General features: G+C 47.8%; 1 protein-coding gene across 2 annotated transcripts in view; it reads right to left on the reverse strand.

The window, feature by feature from the left end:
- The window catches only part of Adamts17 (ADAM metallopeptidase with thrombospondin type 1 motif 17), a 306,153-nt gene extending 285,271 nt beyond the window's left edge, over window positions 1–20,882 (reverse strand). For both annotated transcript variants that reach the window (XM_021167985.3, XM_085841661.1), the window contains exons 1-3: window positions 20,726–20,882; window positions 20,019–20,389; window positions 10,709–10,874 (exon numbers count right to left, since the gene is read on the reverse strand). In XM_021167985.3, coding sequence (XP_021023644.1) covers window positions 10,709–10,874; window positions 20,019–20,389; window positions 20,726–20,801 — 613 coding nt within the window. In that variant the 5' untranslated portion in view covers window positions 20,802–20,882. The remainder of the gene's footprint in view (window positions 1–10,708; window positions 10,875–20,018; window positions 20,390–20,725) is intronic.
- Window positions 20,883–23,579: the final 2,697 nt, after the last annotated feature.

The following is a 23,579-nucleotide window of genomic DNA, read 5'->3' on the forward strand; positions in this document are numbered from 1 at the left end:
TGGCAGCTCAGGATAGAGGAACTGAAAGGCGTATGAGAACGCCATGTGCAAACTCTTTTACAGCCCAATCAGAAGTGTAAACGGAACGACAGCAGGATATATGAGACATGGATGAGAGGAGGCTTCTGGGGGATAAGGGCTTAAGTAAGGATGGGGTGGTTAATTGATAGAGTGGGCTTGGGTGGCGCTTACAATACTAAGGATGTGCTTTTAAAAGCCTAATAGAAACCCACTAGTTAGTAATCTAATTTCAAAATATAATTCTTCAAAAGGAATTTGAATGAAGGTACCCTGCATGGATACACAATATACTACCAGAAGACATGGGCTATTAAATAAAAATTGCAGTGCCAGGAATGTAGCTCCCTATGACTTACTGAGCACAGAAGCCCCAGAGGCTCCGAAGCAACACAGGCTATCACCACTGCTCTTGGTTACCCACCAGAGCACGTGGTAAGACAACACAAAGTTTGGTTGCAGGACATAGAGAAATCAATTTCAAATCAGTCAGGAAAACTCCTCCTTGCTAGCCAGCTTCCACGGTGCCAGAAGGTTCTATCCGGTCTGCTGGGGGAGAAAAGACATCAAAGGTCTTACCCAGTGCTGGACCCTGCATGCAACAATACCGACCCTCCAAGTATGAATCACCTATGTACGCAATAGTGGCATGATAGGTATGAACCAATCGGCTGTTTTCTGATTGGGTTTCAGGCCTGCTCCATAGAAAGTAATCTATGCCTGATGCTGTAAACCTGAACAAACAGGCATGGCTAGGAAGGTCAGAGGTCCCAGAGTGGGACCTATTACTATTTACCTAAATGGTCCTCTGATAAATTGCCTTCAAATCATGTTTATAGTCACAGTCCTGAGCTGCTTTTGGTCTCAGTTAGAGATGCTTTTCGAGATGCAGTCTGTGCAAATCCGAGTCAATGCACTGACTTGTAGCTGATCAGGGTGCTGAGAATGAATGACTGTGGGTACTCAGTCCTAGGTGGAGCACCTTTATCTCACTGTCATGGAGGCTCGGGGAACATGGTGAAGGGGGAAGCATAAAAACACGTGAAGAGGCGGGGACCAGGAAGGAGTACTTTCTCCTGGATCAGACACGGCTGCTCCTCTCAGGAACTCATAGGATGTGTGGTTCTCTGCACAGGTTCAAGCCAGCTGAACCTGCAGCTTGGAGAGAAACTCATAAGACCCCACCTCTTACTGAAGAATGAGTGGGAGTGAGAATAATAATTCTTCTGTGGTGGGAGATCAGTGGTAACTGGTAACTTATCCATGCTTCAGTAGGTACTCCTACACCTACCCACACATGGGAAGTACTAATTGGACTTACTTAGCGATGTACGGAAGTATCCTTTGGAGCTAGACAGATGGCTCAGCAATTAAAAGCATCAGCTACTGTCCAGAGAATCTGAGTTTGAGCCTCAGCACCCTCATGGCAGTGTGTGGAACTCCAGTTTCAAGAGGTTTGACACTCTCTTCTCGCTTTCAAATGTACCAGGCATGGATGTACATACAGACATATATGCAAGCAAAATACACATATGCATAAAGTAAACTTCATTGTTTTAAATGTTTTTTTAAAGGACTCTCCTCTGAACCAGACTGCCAGCATCTTCATGATTCAGTTGTGCCTGCTAGCAAGGGATTATCGCAACCAGGCATGCTAACCGCTGCCTTTCCATCATCAAAGGAGGTTGTGAGGAGGGCCACTGGAACCCTCCCGGGAGTAGCCAGCTACTCCTCCCAGTCAGTTATATGTAAGCCTATCCTAATTGCAAGTGGCCTCTGGGAGGCTGGGGAGGGCCAGGCAGGGGCCCCATGGACGGAACTATAGGAAAGCTATCATCCGTACAAGGCGCAGACTTTCCAGTGTGGCTGCTTTAGAGTAAGTAGCCCTTTCTTCGGTTTGCAACTCTCACCCAATCTTTGTAAGCAACCCTTAATAAGCACGTTGCTTTCCCAGGATGAACTTAGACGGACTCAAACTTTGGTTTATAATTGGAACCTTATGAGGCCAAGGGTAGGTTAGATATTGCTTAGACACACCCCCTCGCTGGCAGAAAAATCCTCTATTTTAAAAAAGAGGGGAGGAAGACATGAAGCCGGGGAGTGGAGTGTGTGTTGGGGAGAAGTGAGGGAGTGTCAGAAGAGGGAAATGGGCGTGGCTATGACCCTATTTTATTGTATACATGTGTCACATTCTCAAAGAACACATTTTTGAAATTGTTTAAGGAACTAACTGAGGTTTGAGCTGCCACCCAAGATACACATGTTGTAATCTGAGTCCAGTAAAACTGTTTCTACTAAGACATTCTCCAGAGGAACAGAACCCGATGTCTCCACAATACGATGTTTACAACATCCAGAGCACAATCCAAAATTACTTGACATGCCAAGAATTGGGAGCATGTGACCTACTTTCAAGAGGAAAAGACAATGGATAGGAAACCAAATGTCCCAGATGTTAGGGCAGGAATGCTCAAGTAGCAATTATCACCATGCCCAAGGATTTGAAGGAAAATGTGCTCGTGATGGACGAAAAGACTAAAAACCTCGGCAGAGATACGGGGCCTACGAAAAAGACTGGAAAAAAAAAATGTCACATGAGCATACTCTCCAGTCACTATACACAGAATTCTAAATCATCATTTTAAATGGCTAAGAATCTGTACGGGTTATAGTCTAAGTGGGTTATAAGAATACCATGTGGTCATTTGAGCTACTATGGGAGAAAGCCATTCCTTCAAACCCAGTAGACCCATCTCTAAATTCTTAACCACTCTATTGTACTGCTTCTCTAATAAGCAAACAAATAAACATACAAGCCCTTGTGGCACCTGGGGAGCATTTAGAATTGGATACTAAGACCAGTACATGTCAGAAGCCGTCGGCAGCTAAAAGTGAGCTGAAAGCAAAATGCATCATCTCAAATATGCAAATTAAAATGACTAGCGAGCCAGCTGGCTCACACATGAATCCTAGCATTCAAGCAAGAGGTAGAGGCAGGAGCATAACCAGTTCAAAGCCAGTCAGGGAGACATAGAAAGTTCCATGTCAGCCTAGGATATATAATAAGACCTATCCCAAGAGGGAAAAATAAAAAGATTCTGAAAGATAAAAATTTAATTCTGTAGGCATTCTGAAAGAAATGAAGGAGAAATCAACAGGACTAAAAAGAGTATATTTTCAAAAGGCAGGAAGGCAGGCAGGCAGGAAGGAAAAAAGGGCTCAGTACTGTGAACAAATATGGGATCAAAGTTGGGGTACTAGCATTCAGGTAACAGACAGACATCTTGTATACTCTGATAACTCCAGACCCAGAACTGAGGCAAAGGCAGGGCTTGCTGGCTTCCAATCTAGTTGAGAGAATGCAAGCCCTCGACTCAGAAAAAGGGACCCTGCTTCTAAAAGAAAAGGTGGAGAATGACAGAGGAAGATGCCTGGCATGCTCTCATGGCCTCTACACACACACACACACACATACACACACAAAAGACACACACACATACGTATACACACATATACACACACAAAGATACACACACATATATATATACACACATGCACGCATACAAAGATACACACATACATATATACACACATATACACACATACATATACACATATATACATATACACACACACAAAGACACACACACAAAGACACACACACACAAAGACACACACATACATATACACACATATACACACACAAAGACACACACATACACATGCTTGCATAAGCATACTCACACATATCCACACATGTGCAAGAAGGTATACTAACACAGGCACACATACATACGTATGTTTTAACACATACATGCATAAATAAATCTTTAATTATCTAAATAAATCAAATAAAAATAAATAGAGCCAGGCATGATGGCATGTGCCTATGGTACCAACTGCCCTGGAAGCTCGGACAGGAGGATCATGTGAGCCCCAGAGTGCCAGACTAGCTAGGGCAATACACTGAGACTCCATTTGAACATAGAATAAACTGACAACACATAGAAAAATCAAACAATATACATAACTTATCAATTGAAGAAATAGAAAGTAAAAGGCAGTAGGGGAGAGAAAGCCAATTCCTTGCAAACACTAGAAGGCGAGCTTCTGCAGTGGCTCCAATGGGCTTGACTTGCATTCATCAGCACTGATAAGGCTGGAAGCTGTTCCTGTGAACGCTAAATGTAAGCTGCCCAATATGAAAGCATTTACGCAGGCTTTACACGTGGAAACTACAACACGCAGCGCGCACTCTGTAAGAGAGCAGGATGTGAAGGAGCCACTTCAGCATCGCGTGGCAGCTTTTTCTGGAGAGCATGTCCGAGCAGAGAATGAGGGCCTCGAACATTCACTTCTCTGTGAAACAATTGCACCCAGACATTAGCACGGCAAATGCTCCGAGAGCTCTCTGGTTTTGCTTCAGGGCGATGGTGGTGTCTGTGCCTGATGTTCCAATACTAAAATTAAATTGCACTCTCTTTGTTTATTTCCTTAGTCTCCTATCCCCAACCAGGCTGGAAGGGACCAGAGGGCTAGTGAGGGGAAAACTCAAGCCTGGGACCTTCAGGGGAACACTTCAGTCTTGAAAAACAAAACCTTGGGTTTTGTTTGTTTTGTTTTATTTTGTTTTGTGGATTTACTTCTGAGAAGGATGTCAGGAACAACTGTAGTCATGGGAACCTCTGGGTCCCCACTCAGTGCTCTGGAGAAACCCCTCCCTGGCCTGAATCTAGAACCAGGACACTGGAGCAATGGTGTCTTGACAATGAAGAATGAGCATATAGATAATCTAACCATGGTAGGTGCAGAAATGGCCAATTGTTTACTAGTGTCTAAGTGCCAGTACACACTGACTGGGTACTCCTGAGAGCTCAGGAAGACACCGTTCTGTCATAGAAGAGGGAAAGGAAGGCCAGAGAGGCTGCTGTTCCAAACTTCTCCGAGATCTCCAAAGGAAACATGGAGGAAGTGGCATGCCAACCATGGTATCTGCACTTACACTTCTTTCTCAGCCAGGCACCATGAGATGCCCTTAGCCGCATCTCTCAGCAATGGAAGTGGTACCAACCCCATCACTGGCACTGTTGGCCAACAACTGGGAGAAGCAAGCAAGATGGCCATCATCATTTCTGTACAGAATGGTAAACTGCATGTTGTGGTTATCTTCATGTTCCAGATGAGAAAAAATAAAAACAGAGTCCGGGAGGAACTCAATTGTTTCCTGTCCCCAAATCCCCAAGTTCCAACCCCCCACTGCCTCACATGAAGTCACCAAAGTGGGTCCCTAAGAAGACATGCAGTAGGGAGATAGGCATTTAAGAACTAAGGAGAAAGGTCTGCAACAACTGTGCCTCTCAGAGCCTCAGAAAGACCAACCTGGCCGACCCCTGACCTTGGACTTCCAGCCTCCACAACTGGGGAGAGGTTTTAAGCCCCACTCCAGTGACATTTTGTTATAGAAGTCCCAGCAGCCTGAGACAGAGGTGCACTAAGATAAGTCTCACTAAAGGGAACTAGAATTGAGCTTCTGACTCAAGTCTTCCTTCTGTTTCTTGTAGCATAATAATTATTAAACATTAGTATCTGCAATTAGTGTTCACAGAAAAACATTTTGCAAATTATATGCAAATAGGTATATCAAATACTGAGTTGGAGAAACTCAAAATACCAGTTTAATTCCATTTTTGGAATATGTATTGTAATGGGATATGTGCAATTTGCATGCGTGTGGATACATGTGGAGGAGTGTACAAGCATGTCTATATATGTGAGTGTGCAGGCCAAAAGTGACATAGGGTAGCTTCCCCAATCGCCCTCCACCTTATATCTGAGGCAGGATCTCTCACTTGAACCCAGAGCTCATCAATACAGCTGGTCTCACAGGTTACCATGGGCATCCTGCATCAGCTTGGGTGCTGGGGATAAACTTCCACCCCTCATTCTTGCATGACAAAGGCTTTGCCTGGTGAGCCACCTCCCAGTCTCTCCATCCATTTCTTACTGCAGATAAGATACAGAACATGAAAGACCACTACTCCTAACAATGAACACTGGGCAAAATCAGAGAAAAATCATATACATTGTCTATTTGTTATTATTATTATTTTATTATAATAAAACCTCACCAATGAGTTAACATCTCAAAGTCAAGTCCAGCGGTTCTTCTCAACCTTCCTAATGCTGAGACCCTTCAACACAGTTCCTCATGTTGTGGTGACTCGAATTACTTTCTTTGCTACTTCATAACTGTAATTCTGCTACGGCTATGAATTGTAATGTAAAAATTTGGTATTTATGATGATCTTAGGCAACCCAGTGAAAGGGTCCTTCAGTCCCCCAGGCTGAGAACCACTGGTCTAGAGGAAGCCATCTCAGAGGAGTTGGCCCTTCCTAAGTGAGTAAGGGCCAGCTCAGTCTTCTCCCTGGTCCAGGTGGATGAGAGGAGCTGATCAGCTTAAATTATTCACTGTGGAAACAGGAAAAAATCAACCATATATATCAACTGTGGAGCTGGAAAGCTGGCTTAGGCCAAGGTAGGATGCCATATAAATCTACACTACCATACGTTAGCCTAGAGCGTGGTGGCTTGCAGGAATTCAGGCCAGGGACAGCAGGCAGAGTAGTAGCCCACAGTCACGTGGGGAATAGGATCGACACTCTTCCTGAAGCAGATATGATCGATTCTGACTCCACATAGTTGAATGCAGTGGCAAACTGACAGTAATGCAAGCTGGCCTTCCTCAAATCTCAATCAGTAGAAGGCCTTACCCCCATTGGAGCTGCCTTTGTCAGCTGACACGGATTGCTGAGAACAAAGAGATTACATAAAGATGAGCTAGGTCAAGCGAAACCTGAAGCCCAGCCTCTTGCTTTACCCATCAACCCTGTAAGCTCAGGCCAATGTTTTAGTATTTGAGCCAGTTTGATCACCTTTGTTTCTAACTAATGAATCTTCGTTGAGATAAAGCCCAAGTCCTGGCCAGCTATGTATATATACCATATATATGCAGGATTAGAAATGCAAATTTTTATACCAATTAGCAATATAAAATTTCTGAAAAGTTGTGCTATCTTCTAGGCACTCATCAAAAATGACTTTTATTACTATGTGTGCACCAGACAATACTAGAAAAGGTTCACAAAGAAATGATAAGAACTTTGAAAACATCACTCAGCGCTGTGAAGTCCCCCACTCTGGAGCAAACCTATATTCTAATGAGCTCATAGTTGCTCAATACGGTGCTGGAATCCCTCCTCTCAAAATACCCCACTGTAAACTACTGTCTGTCTTGACTTCTGCCGCCTTCATGCGACACTGACGACAGTGAGGAAGTCAAGCAAGCACAGAAGAAAAGACAAAGCAGGGAGGTTGTTCAATTGTCAAGTTCACAGAGCATGTCCACGTGTCTGAAGTACCATTCCAGCTCTCGAGAATAGCCAAAGGCCTTCATGATGGTACCCCAAATAAAAAAGGTTGCAGATCCCATATTTTCTTGCCATATTGAAAACTAGGAGTCTACTTCATGAAGAAATGCCTAAAGGGTAAAGAACCAGCCCCAGCCTTTACCAGGAGCCCACTAGGGTTTCCCCAAGCCCAACAGTATCTCTGAGAAGGAGGCCCTTCCTCCTGCCTGCCGGTGACCACTGGCTGTACTGCTCCCTCTAGTTCCTATCTTATCCAGACACAAGCTACTAGATAGTCACTGAAGCTCATGTCTCAGGTAGGTTCAGTGATTCAGGGTAGCTCTGTTAGATTCCTCCTCACCCAAAGAAACCAGTCAGGCCAGTCTGGGGTCAAGTCTAAGAACCGAGCAGTAAAGAAAGGATCAATCTAGGTTCGCTGTTGGTGAAATCTATAGCCATTTATTTCATCTAGATAGACTATGTTACTCTGGGAAGCTCAGATTAATCTGATCAACCTTCATAGAAAACTTCAAGAATGTTCTTTGCTAGTGTGCCAGGAAGTTATTTTTCTCCAAGTTCTAAAGCGCAGGGTTAGAAAAGCTAATCCAAATAAGAAAAGTCTTATTAGCTAAGACCAATAAAAGGCCAACATCTTTCTCAACACAGCAGAGGCGTGGACTAAGGATGTCACGCAAAACAGAAAGGAGCCAAAGTATGGTATACTTCTGTCTCCAGTGTCACGTCCCTACCTCAGACTGTAACCTGTGTCGCATACAAGCACGCCTGCACCTCAGAGGAAGCTGGTATAAGTCATGAGGGAAAATTTCTCTGCAGCCTGCATAGCAGCGGTTAACTTAGTCTCTACCACATCTGCCCCACCCTGACTCCCCATTTTATTTCCTCCATTAATAGCTAAACAGTCTCAGAATGTGTTCCAAAATTAGCTGTGAGCACAAAAACGCAAACACCAGCACCATTTGTTAATTGCTCAGCAATTCTAGTTGTTATTCCCTCAAAGAGGATGGAAGCAGGTCATCAGATAAACATCCCATTAGCTCACTGGCAGACATCCTGGGCTGTGGGTCACAGACTGGCAGCTGATGGGTGCTCGCTTGAGTGAGGCGAATAAAACCCACCTGCCCTTCACTTCACTTCACTGTGTGGCCCTGCGTGATGGTTCTCAGCTGAGAAAACTCGCCCTCAATGGCCCACAGATGCAGCTTTCCCATTGGGTATTATTCTGTGGGATCATCCAACCTGCAGGCCACATGTGTGACAGAATAACTATGGATCTTCTGAACACACTTACAGATTGACATCATATCCCAACATCAAAGGGCTGAGCATCCCTGCTGCTGGGTGAGGGACTGTTGCATGGTCAGATACTCCGGTCATGCTCCAGACCAGCTAAAGCAGGTAGAGATGAGCAGTTGGCCAAACTCTCCAGGTGATGCTAACATACCACCAGGACCGAAAAAGAGCAGAGCAGAGTCGCAGCCTCTGAACCCATGTGCGCAGCAGGTCAGCTGCAGACACCACACCAACATTGACAAACAATTAATAGCTGTTCTGATAATGGGAGGTGGGGGGAAAAATGGTTCAATGAAACTGGCCTATAAAGTTCATACCCATGAGTCAAAAACCCCTGAATCCCATTAAAGGGCATTTTAGTGACTATTAATGTTTCACTGAGGTCTGTGTTCCCAACAGTTGTTGGAATGTGGGTGTGGACAGCAATTAAGAAAACCCCTGTAATTGGGGCAGCAGTCGCTCTCTGTGGACTCACTCATCCAGTTGGCTGCGACCCCTCCCTGCCACAGGCCAACAGCCTAAGAAGGGAACCAAACAACAAGCCCAGGCCATGGCTGAGCTAGACTGCAAAGCAACCCTTATTTACTTCCAAGGAAACTAGAACACCAAACAGAGCCACAGGACACCTGTGTAGCTTTCCGATAAACTCTGAACAAGGAAAGCGGGACCCAGCCAGGAAGAGACACTACCTGAAGATGCGGATTCTCCCACTTGGCCAGGGAACATTTTTCAGACACTCTGCTAGTAACACAACGGATATGCTTACATACCTGATAGCCCATAGTTGTTCAAATGGAGGTGCAGAATGGACCCAAACTCGATGTCACGTTTTTAAACCCTGATACCCAAGTCACACCTCAGACCAATTAGCCCAGGATTTGAGAGAACCACTAAGTAAATGATACTGGGGGCAGGGTGTATATAAGCATGTTTTCAGTGTGTCTGCATGTGTGTGTATGTACATACATATGTGTGTGTGTGTATGTGTGTGGATGCTGGAGGGCAAGATCAGGCAACTCGTTCAGTCACTCCCTTACATTCTGAGACATTCTCTCACTGAACCAGGGACTCACCAATTCAGCAAGGCTAGCCGGCAACTACACCCAGGAATCCACCTGTCCCTGCTCCCCAGTGCTGCGATTACAGATGTGCTCCTTCATACCTGCTCTTTCTGTGGGTTCTAGGTCCTCATGATTGTGTGCCACGAACTTTACCAACTAAGTCATCTCCTCCTCCCCGGCTCCTGTTCCCTAAATGGCACTTTTTCAGGGAGGTTCAGAGGGGTCTCATCACAGAAGGGAACATTGTATCCCAGCCATACTGCCCATCTGGTGCTTGGTATCTACTTGCTCCTGATGCTTAAAACTAAGGCTCTGAAGCCAGGCATAATAGTGCACACCTCTAATCCCAGCACTCAAGAGTAAGAGACAGAAGGATCTCTGAATTCAAGGCTAGCCTAGTCTATAAACCAAGTTCCAGACCAGCCAGGGCTACACAGAGAAACCCTGACATGGAAAAACAGAACAGAGAACTAGGGCTCCATTCCAAGGCTATCCTTCATTCCTTGCAGAAATAAAACTTTCTCAAAGGGCAGTTACACATGAAATGTTAACACCACCATACGCCAAAAGAAAATGGCTTTGGGGACAAGAGCACTGCTTCCAAAATATCCTCAGATGCCAGTAACACTGTTTCTATTAACAACAGATGATAAATGCAGCTGCTGCGGTCCTATAAGATTCTACCACCTGGCAACATTGTAGCCATCTTAACCTAAGCCCACAACTCTATGATGTTCATGCAGAAAGGAAATTGACTAATAAAAGCCTTCTTAGAATCATGGCCCTGACACCATGTGACACATGACTGTGTCAAGAAGGCCAAGTCTTCACTTACGACCTCAGCCCACGTGACCCACAGAGTGTCAGCTGTGCAGGGGCTGCATTCCAACCCCTCTGCTGACTAGACTCACCTGTCACTACTTTGCAGCGCTGCCTGGGTCCCTCCACCTCCGTAGCCGGGCTGGGGGTGGAGGCCCATTTGCGTCTGATCAGATGCTCTCTTCCAATGAATGGGCCCCCTGAGGTGTTGAGGGGCTGGATGAAAACTTGCTCCTGCTCAAGCTGGATGAGGCCAACCTGCCCAGAAAGGAGAAGACAAGACATTGGTCATCCTCGTTCACGCACGCTCGTGGCCCCAGCAGTACATTGGCTATGCTTTGGTTTGCCATGTCTGGGCTTGTACTTCCGTCTGCTGCTGAGCCCCACGACGCTCTCCACCTGACTTAAGAATATCTCACTGAGTAGTTATGCTGGGGGGTTTGGATGGGTGGGTGTCTTAGATAAAGGTTCTATTGCTGTGATAATACACTACCACCATGACCAAACCAACTTGGTAGAAAAGGGTTAACTTCCCACTGCAGATCACAGCATTCGCAAGAGAAGTCGGGGTAGGAAATGCTGGGGAGACCACGCAGAGCTTACTAGCTTGCTCAGCCTACACAATGGGCTGGGCCTTCCTTCAACCAATGACTAATTAAGAAAATGCCCTACAGACTTGCCCACAGGGTTAATCTCAAGGAACATTTTCTCAGTTGACAGTTCCTCTTCCCAAATGACTCTAGCTTGTGTCAACTTGTCATGAAACCAGCGCAGTGGGATTGAAACTGCTGTGGGATGCCGTCATCACCAGTATCTATTTTCCAAGCTTGCTTTCAGAAAAGATGGCGCACACGCACGTACGCACGCACACGCACATGTATGTATGAGAAAGTCAGGGACAACTTCTGGGAGTCAGTTCTTTCCTTCTACCATGTTAGGCTTGCTGGCAAGCATCTTTACCCACTGGGCGGTCTTGCCAGCCCTGCATCATTTAATATCTCTCTCTTCCCTCCTGCCCGTCCCTCTCTTATACTCACACATATGCACTCACACACACACCACACACACACACACACACACACACACACACACACACACAGGGGAGGTGGTGGTGGCTGGGGTTGAACCTAGGCCTTGCACGAACAGTGCCATACGAGCCAAGTACTCTACAACTGAGCTGTATTTGAAGCCCTAAAAAAAAAAGCACCCCCTTTCAAGTCCACCCGAGGTGCTGAGAGGGGGCATGCCTCAGCTAGGAGCTTATGAGCAGCCGCTCTTGCAGAGGACCTGGGTTTGGCTCCCAGCACCCCTCTGGTGGTTCCCACTGTCTGTTACCTCCCGTTTCAGGGGAACTAACCCCTTCTTTTGGCCTCCTTGAGTACGGTGTACATGGGGTGCATAGGCATACATGCAAACAAAACAGCCATACACGTTAAGTAAATCTCAGCGGTCTATTTGAGCGAGGTGTGGTGGTACATACTCATAATCCCAGCTCTTGAGAGACTGAAGCAGGAGGATCAAGAGTTTGAGCCTAACATGGGATAAATGAGAATCTATCGCCAAAGTGCAGAGTTAGTGTGGTGGTCCACTGTGGACCGGACGCACCTTTCAAACTGCTGAGCCAGAACACTATATCCCTAGTGAGAAAGTGTAGCTTGTTCTTCTTTGAGGATATTTAAAAAGAAACACCAAGACAAAGGAACCACTCCCATGCGTCGTTTTAATTACTAGGGGGTGGAGGATGGCTTATAAATTTCCACCCCAAACATGCAGCATTTGAGAGAAACCAAGAGAGTGTCTGATGGAATTGATTTTGTATCCTAATTTCAAATGGTCATCTTAGAAACAGTATCAGGGTGTGTGAAGAGACCTCAGGCCTTCTTGTGTTTGTAAGGTGGGGTTGTTAGGCTTAAAAGAAGGGCTTATATAAATCTCAAACTACTGAAAGGCTTGATTTCAGAGAGCCAAGAGAAATTAAAAACAAAACTGGATGTTAAATTTCTAAGGCAGCACTGAATATTTAAAGTGAAAAATCACATTTATAAATGAGCCTAAAGATAAATCATGATCCGCTTAACAGTGAGTGTAAATACTTACTACCTAATAAGATTTATGAATCAAATGGAAAACTTAAAAAACTAGTATTTTTAATTTGTCATTTTTTTGGGGGGGAGGGGGGCTCTTTTTGAGACAGGACCTCCCTGGCTGGCCTAGAACTCATAGAAATCCCCAGAGTACTGGGATTAAAAATGTGCACCAATGCACCCAGGTTAATCTGTCATTTTAATAGTGTAAATACAAATGGGGGGTCATGCAGAGAGCTTTCCCTGGAAGCAATGCTGACTGTGCTGAAGTAGCTGGCCCTCCCTGCCCGGGATGCCTTCTGTGACTCTTCTTCCTTATATGCCGGCCACAGAACAAGGCAAACCTCCCACAAGAAACTGCAGCGGCCAAAGGTGAAATGGTCCACTCCGAATGCTGATCCCTGCAGCAGCCCCTCTCCTGAGCCACACAGCTCAGGCCTGCCTCGCCCAGCACAGGTTCAGACTGGGTAGAGCCACCTTCGGAAGCCAAGCACATACATATCCATCTTCGCCTCCCTCCCCACACCTCCACCCCACCCCCCCAACCCCCCGTGTCTAAAGCCATGGTAGGTAAAGAGCTTGCCACAGAAGCATGAAAGCCAGGCATGGTACACTCACTTATAATCCCAACACTGGAGAAGAGGCGGAGACAGGAGGGTCCCTGGGGCTCACTAGCCAGTCAGTGTAATCTACTTGGTGCATTTCAGGCCAGAGAGGGACCCGGTCTCATAAAAAAAGCAAGGTATACTGTATCTAAGGATAGCCGGGGTTGACCTTTGACCCCCAAAGCATGTGCTCATATCTCACACAAAGAAAAATCGACATCGTACTGGCCCAGGGGTTCAAGCCCTATCTAGCAGGGTCACCTGGAAACCTTGAGGTAGGTTCAACAATGAGCCCTTCTAGCAAGTCCCCCAACAGTGACAGACAGTACTGGTCTGGTGGGCAGTTTGAGAATACTCTCCTCAGAACAACACCGCAACACTGCAGCTTGCCACAAGCCAGGGACCGTCCAAATAAGATAGGTTTTCTTCGAGCCAAATAAGATCGTTAGGTTCCACACGGGAAGAGTACCTCAGATCAGCTCCTCAGAGAACCTACAACCCCGAATCTTTCCCAGCATGCAGTGTGACAACATACTCCCAGCTCTGAGCAGAGTTCAAGGTCTCCATTTTATTAGAACCTTTGCCAACCAAGATCAACTCACAGATGTTACTGCCTAAACGAGACTATCTCAGAGTGGCACTGTGTAAACCGCAGGAGAGCCCAGCTTTTCTCTCTCTCTCTCTCTCTCTCTCTCTCTCTCTCTCTCTCTCTCTCTCTCTCTCTCTCTCTCTCCCCTTCCTTCCCTCCCTCCCTCCCTCTCCCCTCTCTCCCCTCTCTCATTCTGTCCTCTCTCCCTCTCCCTCCCCACTTGGAGGCGAAAATGAGTTTGCTCAGAGTGTGTAAAGGGGAGAGGTGGGCAGCACGAGGCTCAGGTGTCAGGCATGCTTTCTGTAATAACTGGCCCTCGGCTCTAATGAAAGGCTGGGTTCTTGTGGAAGCACTCTGACTGTGGGAGGCCAAAGCCAGCTCCAGTCCCCAGCACCTTCAAAGCCAGTTCCTCTTCCCATGTAGTGTGTGGAAATCACGGTGCAGCCAGCACAGATGGAGGGTCTTAGAGCTGCAGGTGCCCGTCTGGTGAGAAACCCTTCAAGCACATAATTGAAATCCTTTACTTTAGTGAAAGGAATTTTTTAGGGCATCTTTTTAGGGGGAGGAGATCCCATATTCAGCTTTCCTTCCACTGGGGCAGGAAAAGAACAGTGTAGGAGGGATGGAACAGGTCCGCTGTACTTCAGCTATCCGATCTCATGGGACCTCACCTTTACTGCAGTCAGATAGTTAATAAGGACTGAAAGGTTTCTGTGAAGACTCCCTTGTGTGGCTGTCATCCTCCCCATGGTCATCTTCCCCATCAAAGGCTTGAGCATGTCATCCCACAGGTCCCTCCTCCAGCCCTCCCCACTATGTTCTCACCGGGATGTCCCAGACGACTGTTACACAGTCCTCCCTCTGTCACCATTTGGCCCAAGTGTAAACCTGGGCCAACAGCAGCAGCAGCAGAAGCACCCACAAATGGTCCATGGGTAGAGCCTAGTGGTCAGTTTAACCAGCCCAGCAGGGTCTCTGCTCAGCTCAGAGCTGAGAACCACTGTTCTATGGGAATTTTCACATGCTACCGTTACATCCTAACATGTCCACTCAGTTCATCCCCCATTGCCTCACTGAGGCTCAGCCCTGCCTGGCTCCAGTTCCCATCTTCCAGAATCTCCCTTGCTCCTCAGGCTCCCCTTCCCCCAAGGCTTCAGTGAGCCTTCCTTCTTTACGCGCATGGGGGCCATCTTCTCAGACAGGGCTGTGTTGCATTTATCTCTGAGGCTCGTCCCAAGGATTCTGCATACGGCAGGTGTGGAGAGGTGATTTACTCGATCAGCTATGCTGACTGGTTGATATATAACTGGCGATAACTCATAGGGGCTATAGGAGAAACCTGGTTTTAATGTCTTAATATGCCAGGCTCTCGCTGAAAGATTCTACAGATAGATCTTCCTCCATTCCATCAACAGCAGGGCAAGGCCAGTGTCACTTGTCCTTTGGATGGCTTCAATGGAGGAGAGCTTCCAAAGAGTCAAGAACTCGTTCAAGGTCACAGTCCCAAATGACCAGGCAGCTTGGGTGATTTGGTTTTTTAACAGTGCATTTACATTCCTGAGCAGAAAAGTATACCCCACCCCACCCCCCAAGAAAAACCAGCTAGTGATGGTGACCGGTTCAGATATAAAGGTTGCAGGGACATTTCCCATCGTCCACAGCTAAGGTCAGGCCATTGTTGCCATTCAGCATTTGGGGAATATGCTTCAAGGATGCAGTAAGGGACTGGGAAACTGGCTTAGTAGGGAGATAGTCGTGCAAGCATGAAGACCTTAGTTTGATTCTCAGAACTTATGTAAAGGGGAGGGCATGTAATCTCAGCATGCATATACATACATACATACATACACACACACACACACAGACACACACACACATGAACAGACACACAGGCACGCGCACATGAGAACGCAGTCGGTTTAAGAAGACTCTGAGTCACCATCCCACCTTGATTGTTTTCTTTCTAGAAAAATGATGCCACTTGGCAGAATTCCAAAAAGAAATCTGAGCCCCACCCCCACCCCAGACATGCTCAGAACGGAGTCAGAGCCTGGCATCCTAAGGGGTTCTAGAAAGTTCTGGGAAGCTGTAGATGGGTGAAGCTCCTGAGCTGGACAATTAGAAGTACAAAGAACATGGAGGGGAAGAGAGGTCAGAGGAGAAGAGGTCACACTGAAGGCTGTGTGAATGCTCTCCCAAGAGGAGGCCAGAGCCCTTGGAGTTTTCTAGTCAAATTCTGGTCAATTTGTCCATCCTCGGCTTCAAACTTCACAGCAGTCTTTTGCCCTTCTTCGAAGACCTAAGAATGTGCCCTGAATTTCCCAACATATTCATGCTTTACATGACCAGTTCTTCAGTGATATGAATTCACTCTGCCTGTGTCAACATAGTGATAACTTGCATAATGATAATGATACAGTTTAGTCTATCTGATTCCTTTGGAGAAGTCGCCATACTCTTTAAGAATTTTGTCCAGACTAAGTCCTACTCAGATGTACTTGATGAAGAGAGTTTTCATTAGAAAACCGGGCAATCTAATAACAGACCAACCACAGACAGCTGGATAATGCTATCTCATAAAGTGCAAGGCCAGCATCTCAACCCCGTCTCCTTATTCCAAGGGCCATGTGACTGCCAGCTGCCCTCCTTAGAACAACACTCCAGACTCTCTCTTGTAACCTCAGCTGCTGCTGGAGAACTCACTGGCTAAGAAGCCTCAGTCCCCATCCTTCCCTATCCACTCACACTTCCTCCCCTAAAAACTAAAGCACATACCCTCTAATGGCTCCAAGAGATTGTAAAAGGTTCACCCCTACCCATGCCCATTGGGGGGTCACAAAAATGGTGCTCTCTTTGCTGACCAGCCAGAGCAAAGGTGGTCACCAAGATAACTAACTCAGTGTCTAGATTGCATGATGGAGACACCATGCTGTGCAGGTGACTTCAGAAGAGGCACACCTAGGGGCACTCTATTCTTCTTGGTCCTTCTGGGATGGCTTTGAAAACGGGCCTGGCTACTTAATATTCCACAGCCGGAATGATTTGGTATCCTCTCTGCCCCCACAGCTCACATACAGTGTACCCCTGCAGGCCACATCCTTGACCACAATAGAGTGAACAGAGTCAGATCTGCAGAGTTTCAGAGTAGCCACTACTCAGTCCATCAGACCCAACAGCAGCCTTCAGCCTTCCTTCCCCATTCCTCGAACAGTCATTCTGCCTACTCACTTCAGACGAGCCATGCAGAACCTTTGCTGCAACGGACCAACCACAGATAGCTGGATAATGAAGCTTCCCTCCCCTGCCCCCACTGCCCTGCCTATCCATGAAGTTCAATTCGGAATTCTGCTGGTCCTCCATCGCCCGATGCTGGTCACAGGAGGCTTGGGTAGATTCATTAGAGGAGATACCTTCTCCACCAGCCTAAAGCTCATTGCTTTCGGATTCCATGGTTACAGGAATCCTTCCAAAACTACGCTACATCTAAAGACTCTGTGAAATGTAAATAAAACGAAGCAGCAGAAACAGAAAACAATTCATCCTTGAGCCTGGGGTCTTTGAAGATCCAAAAAGTGCAGCTGGCATAGCTCTTCCTGATAAGACAGAGAAGGGGAAACACCACAGGCCCACACCTCTGCCTGCTGCCAACACGGGGGAAGGGGGTGAGTTATACTCTGTGCCCTATAAACAATTTAGCAGTGCTCTGTCCTGGCACTGTAGCTCTCCCCTTAAACAGACTCCCGGCATCTCTGAGCACAGAGACTGCACAAATGCAAGGAAGACAGACAGAGTGTACACTAGTCCTGCCCCTGTGAAGACACAGCCATTTGTAGGCATTAGCCATGGCAAAAGGTACTAACGACCGAAATACTAGCCAGCATCCAGGATAGAGGAGGTTGAGCAGAGCCATACCCACATATTTATACACCTCCCATAGGTGTTGTCACTCAAAAAGGGCAGCACTGAGAGACATGACTGAGACTAGATGGCTCATAAAGTGTAAAATACTCACTTTCTGGGAAAAGCCTGCCAATCTCTGCGCAACGTGAGTCTTTGGAGACAAGAAGGCTTTTGGAATACCTCCACCCAACAGCTAACAAGAGCTATCTTCTGGACCACGTCCTCTACCCATGTCTGGTAGCTGGGACTATCCTGGCAAACACACTCATAACTGCACACTTCAGAGAGCTTCTGGCCTAGTCAAGGGACCTAGCACAACTTACCACCCACCTGGGTGGACAACCAAGCCAAAGGTGGGGTGCAGGCCAATCTCAAGTAGCTTATGCTAAGAGACCGGCTCCCAGTCATGTCTCTTCCCTCTCGCTCTCAGCCTCTGCCTACGTGTACTCGAGGAGAGTGTCCAATGTGCAGCTTGCACGAACAGGATGAGTAAGGCAGACTAAACAACAGCAGTGTCTCCTCAACTGGAATTGAAAAATCTAAAGACTTAGAATTCCACCCGCAACCCGCTGGGGTGAACTCAAGAGTCTTGGCCGGGTTCCTTTCTCTAAGGCACAGCGCCCTCACATGGTGCCAAAGGGCAGCGCAGTCTTCCTGAAAAGTTGGCTCAGATGCCATGAGAGGAGGCTGAGCAACCACTCTGGGAGGACTCTACATCAATGTTCTCCAGATTTCCAGCCTGGGCTCCTTCACAGATAGCTCCTCGCTGGAAACTTTACACCAAGAAGTATAAACTCTGACCTCTCCAGAAACTCACGAAACCGCAGCAAATGGGATTCAGATGTTTCTATGCACCGTACGGGGATGTGACCTAGACTTGAAACACTTTGGCAAAAAAATGGGAGAAATGATGTGGGCCTTTGAGTCCCTCCCAGAACATGATACAGCGCTGACCCGAGTCCTACAGTGATCTGAGCCTTTCTCACTCCACTTAAGCCTCCTCGCCCACAGCCCACACCCATTGTCCCCCGTTCCACGCTAACACCTACCAGGCCCCACCACAATCTGCTTTGCCTTCTTTTGCCAAGACTGCCAATGTCTCCCAGCTAAACAAAAGTAACCCATACCCTGAAATGAGACCTTTAAAGATTCCTGAAAATTAGGTTGCTCCCCCGAAATTACATCCACAGGTCCCCCAACCCTGACCCAGTACTAAGAAAGCAGAAGTATCAAGCAAAATCTCGGAGTCTCGGGCTTTCACGCTGTGCTCCTGGCTGTGTAGGTGGTGACAGAAAGCAAGTGAAGGGGTGGCTTCTCTGGCCCAGGGTGGGCTGCCAAAACACAGTATCAGAAACCACTATCCCAGAGGTCTGCTGTGACAAATGTAGGGAAACAGCACAGACATTGCAAACTGAGTGATGCCAGGCTTTGGGGGGGGGGGAGAGGGCAAACCATCTGCCAGCCACGTGCTCTTCTTGGGGGCACCCTGGAGAAGCAGAGAAGAACTTGGCTGGGCACCAACGTAGCCAAGTGCTCAAGTGTGAGCACAAAGACAGCAAAACCACCCCAAACTTCTGTGCCTCTCCGTGCACTTGTCACAGGTGTCTCAACAAGTGGAGGCAAGGTCTTCGAGAAGAAAAAGAGTAAGAGCAAGGCTTTACCCTGGGGCAGATGAGCACCCCACAATTCTCACCCAGGGTGCATCCAGATAAATAAATACCTACTGTGGAGTAAGGCACTAGAGATACTGACAACAGTTCCTCTCTTGGTCTTACCTTTTCAGCTAGCAAAAGTGAGACTAACCACGGCCTGCCTGGGGTCCCCTCCTAATGTAAGAAGGCTCAAGGGACAGAAGGGAAGTGCTTAGATACCCCATTCCTAGACAGAGGGAATGAACACTTTAGAGCTTCCCCATAACGTGCAGAAAACATACACACCTGTGCTGATGCTGTCAGAGTGGGAACGACAGGTTCATATTCTCTCCTCTAGGTGAGCTATAGCTAATTTCTCAATGCAACCCCACCTCGGCCAGGTTCAGGACACAACAGAAGCCAGGACAATAACAGGCCTTCCCCTGTGTTCTCTCTGCTAGGAAGGCACAGTCTGAAAGGGCCAAGTGAAGGAGATGGGGAGGTAGGTCTTCTCCCGCCCAGCCCTCCGCGGGACCACCCCAGGAGAAGTAACAGACTGGGCAAGGCAGACCCATAGGGGGCGCGGGCAATACCAGGCCGCCGGCGGCGCCGCAGGCGCTGAGGGAGACGAGGGAGCCCGGGTGGCCCAGGACTCGTCCGGAGTAGAAGCACAGCTCGGCAGGGTGTCCGCTGCGCCCTGAGACACCCGCCTCCTCCACCTCGAAGCCTGGGGACAGGAAGCGCAGGTCGCGATGCAGCTGCAGGTATAGGTCGCGCCCAAAGGCCGGCAGGTGCAGTAGCAGGGCGCGCTCTCCTTGCCCTGCTCGATGGCCACCTGGAGATGCTCGCGGTCGCCGCCACCGCCGGAGCCCCGCTGCTCCCGGCAGCAACTGCAGGTGCACGTCCTCCGGGCGCAGCCGCCTCGGGAGCACCACCTCCACGTCGGCCGCCGCGTCGCCGACAGCTGCGGGAAGAGAGGACACGCGTCAGCACCAGCCTGGCCACCAGGGCTGCCGGCCGCTCCGGCGCTGACTCGCAAGGCTCCGTGGGTATCGCGCAGCCGTGACCCCACACTCCCTTCCCTCCCCGAGCCGGGCCTCTCCAAGCTGGCGAAGCCACTCGATCGCACCGGGGGACAGCTCGCCACCCGCGTGCGGAGAGGGAACCAGAGACCAGTTCTCCGGCCTCGGCCTTCACTCTCCTCCTCCAGGGATGCTGTCAGCGGTCCACCTATGCACCCCGGCGCCGGGATGCTTCCGAAAGGCACCGGGAAGGTGGCCGCGAGAGCTAGGAACGCTACCTGTGCCCGGGTCCAGCCCCCACACCAGCAGCAGCAAGGACAGGACGAGAGGGGGCAGCAGGGTGCCGTCACACATGGTACTCGGGACCAGCAGCCCCCAAGACTGTAGTGGCAGAGCAGGGACTCGCGAGGCGGCGAAGCCAGCCGGAGTGCAGCCCTGCAGCCTTTGGAAAAAGTAATTAGCGCTGCGGACAAACCCAACATGGTAAATACTAAGCCCCACCTTCTCCTTGGAAAGTAGGCGGTGATTGGGCTTTTGCTTTTCTCTGCCCCGCCTTCCCTGTCCGTATTGGTTAGGGCCGGTCGAAACCAACGTGCGTAGTTAGGTTGTAAGCACTTTCTTACACGTGGTTTCTAGGCAGTAGGTAGGCTGTGACAGCAGGTGGCAGGCGCGAGCCGGCTCAGCTGCAGGATCTTGGAGCAGCCAGGAGGACTCCAGCCTGGTCTTCAGTTTGTTCACAGTTGGGAGATCACCTTTGAGGCTTCCTAGGAAGATAGTACCAGTTCAGTACAAGAAAAAGAAAATGTCTATGTATTGAAGTGACTCCTATTTTTGATTAGTTTTGGGCTGGAAAGACGCAGCCCAGTGTTCCTAGCACACCTGAATTCATGCCTGACTTCTATATTTATGGTGTTTGTCCACACCCCGCAGACTTCTTGCAGTCTATACTTTCACAGAAGCCAGGAAGGTGAGAGCATGATAACACTCCCCTGAAGACTGGGAAACTGGGAAGAAGAAAATGTAAGGAGCTTGCTTAAATTGGACAGTTAAGTTTCTGTCAGAGCCGTGCCTTGTGTCTGTGATCCTGACTTTAGGTCAGGTGTGTTTAGGGAGGTATATTAGCTGCGCTTTGCATCGCAGGACCCTGGAGAGTTGAGAGGCTTGAACCCAGCCTTTCAGGAACAGAATGAGTGTTCAATTTTCCAGCAGAATCTAGCCAGATATTATCCCTAGCGGACCCCTACGGGTAATCTCATTGGCTTCTTTAAAATTGTCCTACAGAAAGCAGGACCAACTGAGCACAGGGATACCACAGCAGTCACAGATGGCTCCCCATCTCTCCCTTTTTGTCTGTTTGCTTGCTTGTTTTCAAAAAGGCCCCTACTCACCCCTCATCACAGGATCCAGACTTCATCACAGGGCTGAATTACCAGAAAGCATCCAGAGACGAGGTAAACACTGGTGAGTTTCCCTAAGTTTGGTGCCCCTGTCCTGGTACGCTGTCTGCAGCTCTCCACAAAGGCATATCACAGAATGTGCTGCCGAGCCAGTCTCTGATCTAGTGGCTGTCACTCACTGGTTGGCACCCTCGGGTGACCGGCAGCATGGGTCAGGCTCAGTTGGTGGCTATGAGTGAGTAGGGCTTTGCCTCACTTGACCATGAGAATTTGACTGTGACCTCAACCATGTCATGGGAAACAGGAAGAAAAGAACAAGCCTTAGCCCTGTGTGTGTGTGTGTGTGTGTGTGTGTGTGTGGTCAGACAGCAGCTAGCTATACTGACAGCCCAGGAATGTTTTTCTTCTGAGAGTTGTTCAGTTTCTTCTCTGTAAATCAAGGAGCTAAGCTATACTGCCTCCCCTTGGAAGGTGAACTTCTAATCATTTGGACTACTCTTGAAAATAAAAACAAGGGTCTGCAAGATACCTGACATAACATTAGCACTTTGTTAGAGGTACTGAATATATGAATAAAAGAAGAAAAGTGATTGATTAAGTCAGATGTTTCGAAGACTCCTCCTGTAACAGGGCCCCAGATATTAGCACAACTGACTCCAGGATGGAGATACCGTTTAAGCTGTAAAACTCAGCATCACCCTCCAAAACCAAACCAGAGGCCCATAACAACCATAGTTATAGGAAAGTCTCTAAATGGACTACTAACCTTGCTCTTTGGTTTCTGTAGCTCTGCCTCTGGCTAACTGTTCTCGTTAACCGTATATCAACCCAGGACATGGATTTTATGCTCAAAAGCTCACCCTGAAGAAGGCTCAGGACTACACTGAGATCCTGATCATGCTGTGTAATTGCCACCTTGCTAATAGACTTTCTATTGGCTTAAACCCACGTGTGAGCAGTCTTCTCTGCTGACTACCCCAACAACACTCCAGCTGTCAAATGTGCTAAGCAAGCTTCGAACCCATGCCCCTCTCCGTTCATTGTTTGTCATTCTTTCTTGTCTGGAGCTGTTTTAGTTTGGCAAGTTCATGGAGGTTGGATTAAAAACAACAACAATGAGTAGGGGCCAGATGTTAAATAGTCCTCTGTAAGCGAGAAAGCAGTGGGACATGGAAGGCCTCCGTTGTTTAGATAACCCCACCTTGCTAATGTGTATGTCTGTACGCAGCACCGCAGGCATTGCTGATGCATAGGAACACTAATAAACGTTTGCCAGATGATCAGCAGCCCAATGGTGTCTCTGCTCTTGTATGTATGCTGCTCAAAGTGTTCTTCCACGATGGAGGATGCTTTGAAAGACACAACTCACAGAGAAACTGTGACCAACTCTCTGTAACTAGACTGTGTCTAACAAATACACTTAGTTGCTAATATCAGAGCTCTGCTGAGCTCAACTGAGCAGAGAGAGGCTGTTTATTACGTGCTGTTTGTCTTATGTTCTAAAACCAATAGTCAGTGAGGGAATGAAGAGACTGGAATCTGACCATTCACAGTGGGAAAGTAACACTGGGCAATCTCTTTTGAAGTATTGAGAAATGTCTCAAAAATTAAATATAAAGTTACCATATGGTTCAATGTATAAGACAGAGATTGCCAGAAGCTGAGGAGCAAGAGGTGTTACTTAATAAGCATAGAGCATCCATGTAGGATGCTGGTAAGGTTTGGAAATGATAAT

This window comes from Mus caroli, unplaced genomic scaffold, assembly GCF_978045245.1.
Source record: "Mus caroli unplaced genomic scaffold, Mus_caroli_1 scaffold_8, whole genome shotgun sequence".
NCBI lineage: Eukaryota > Metazoa > Chordata > Mammalia > Rodentia > Muridae > Mus > Mus caroli.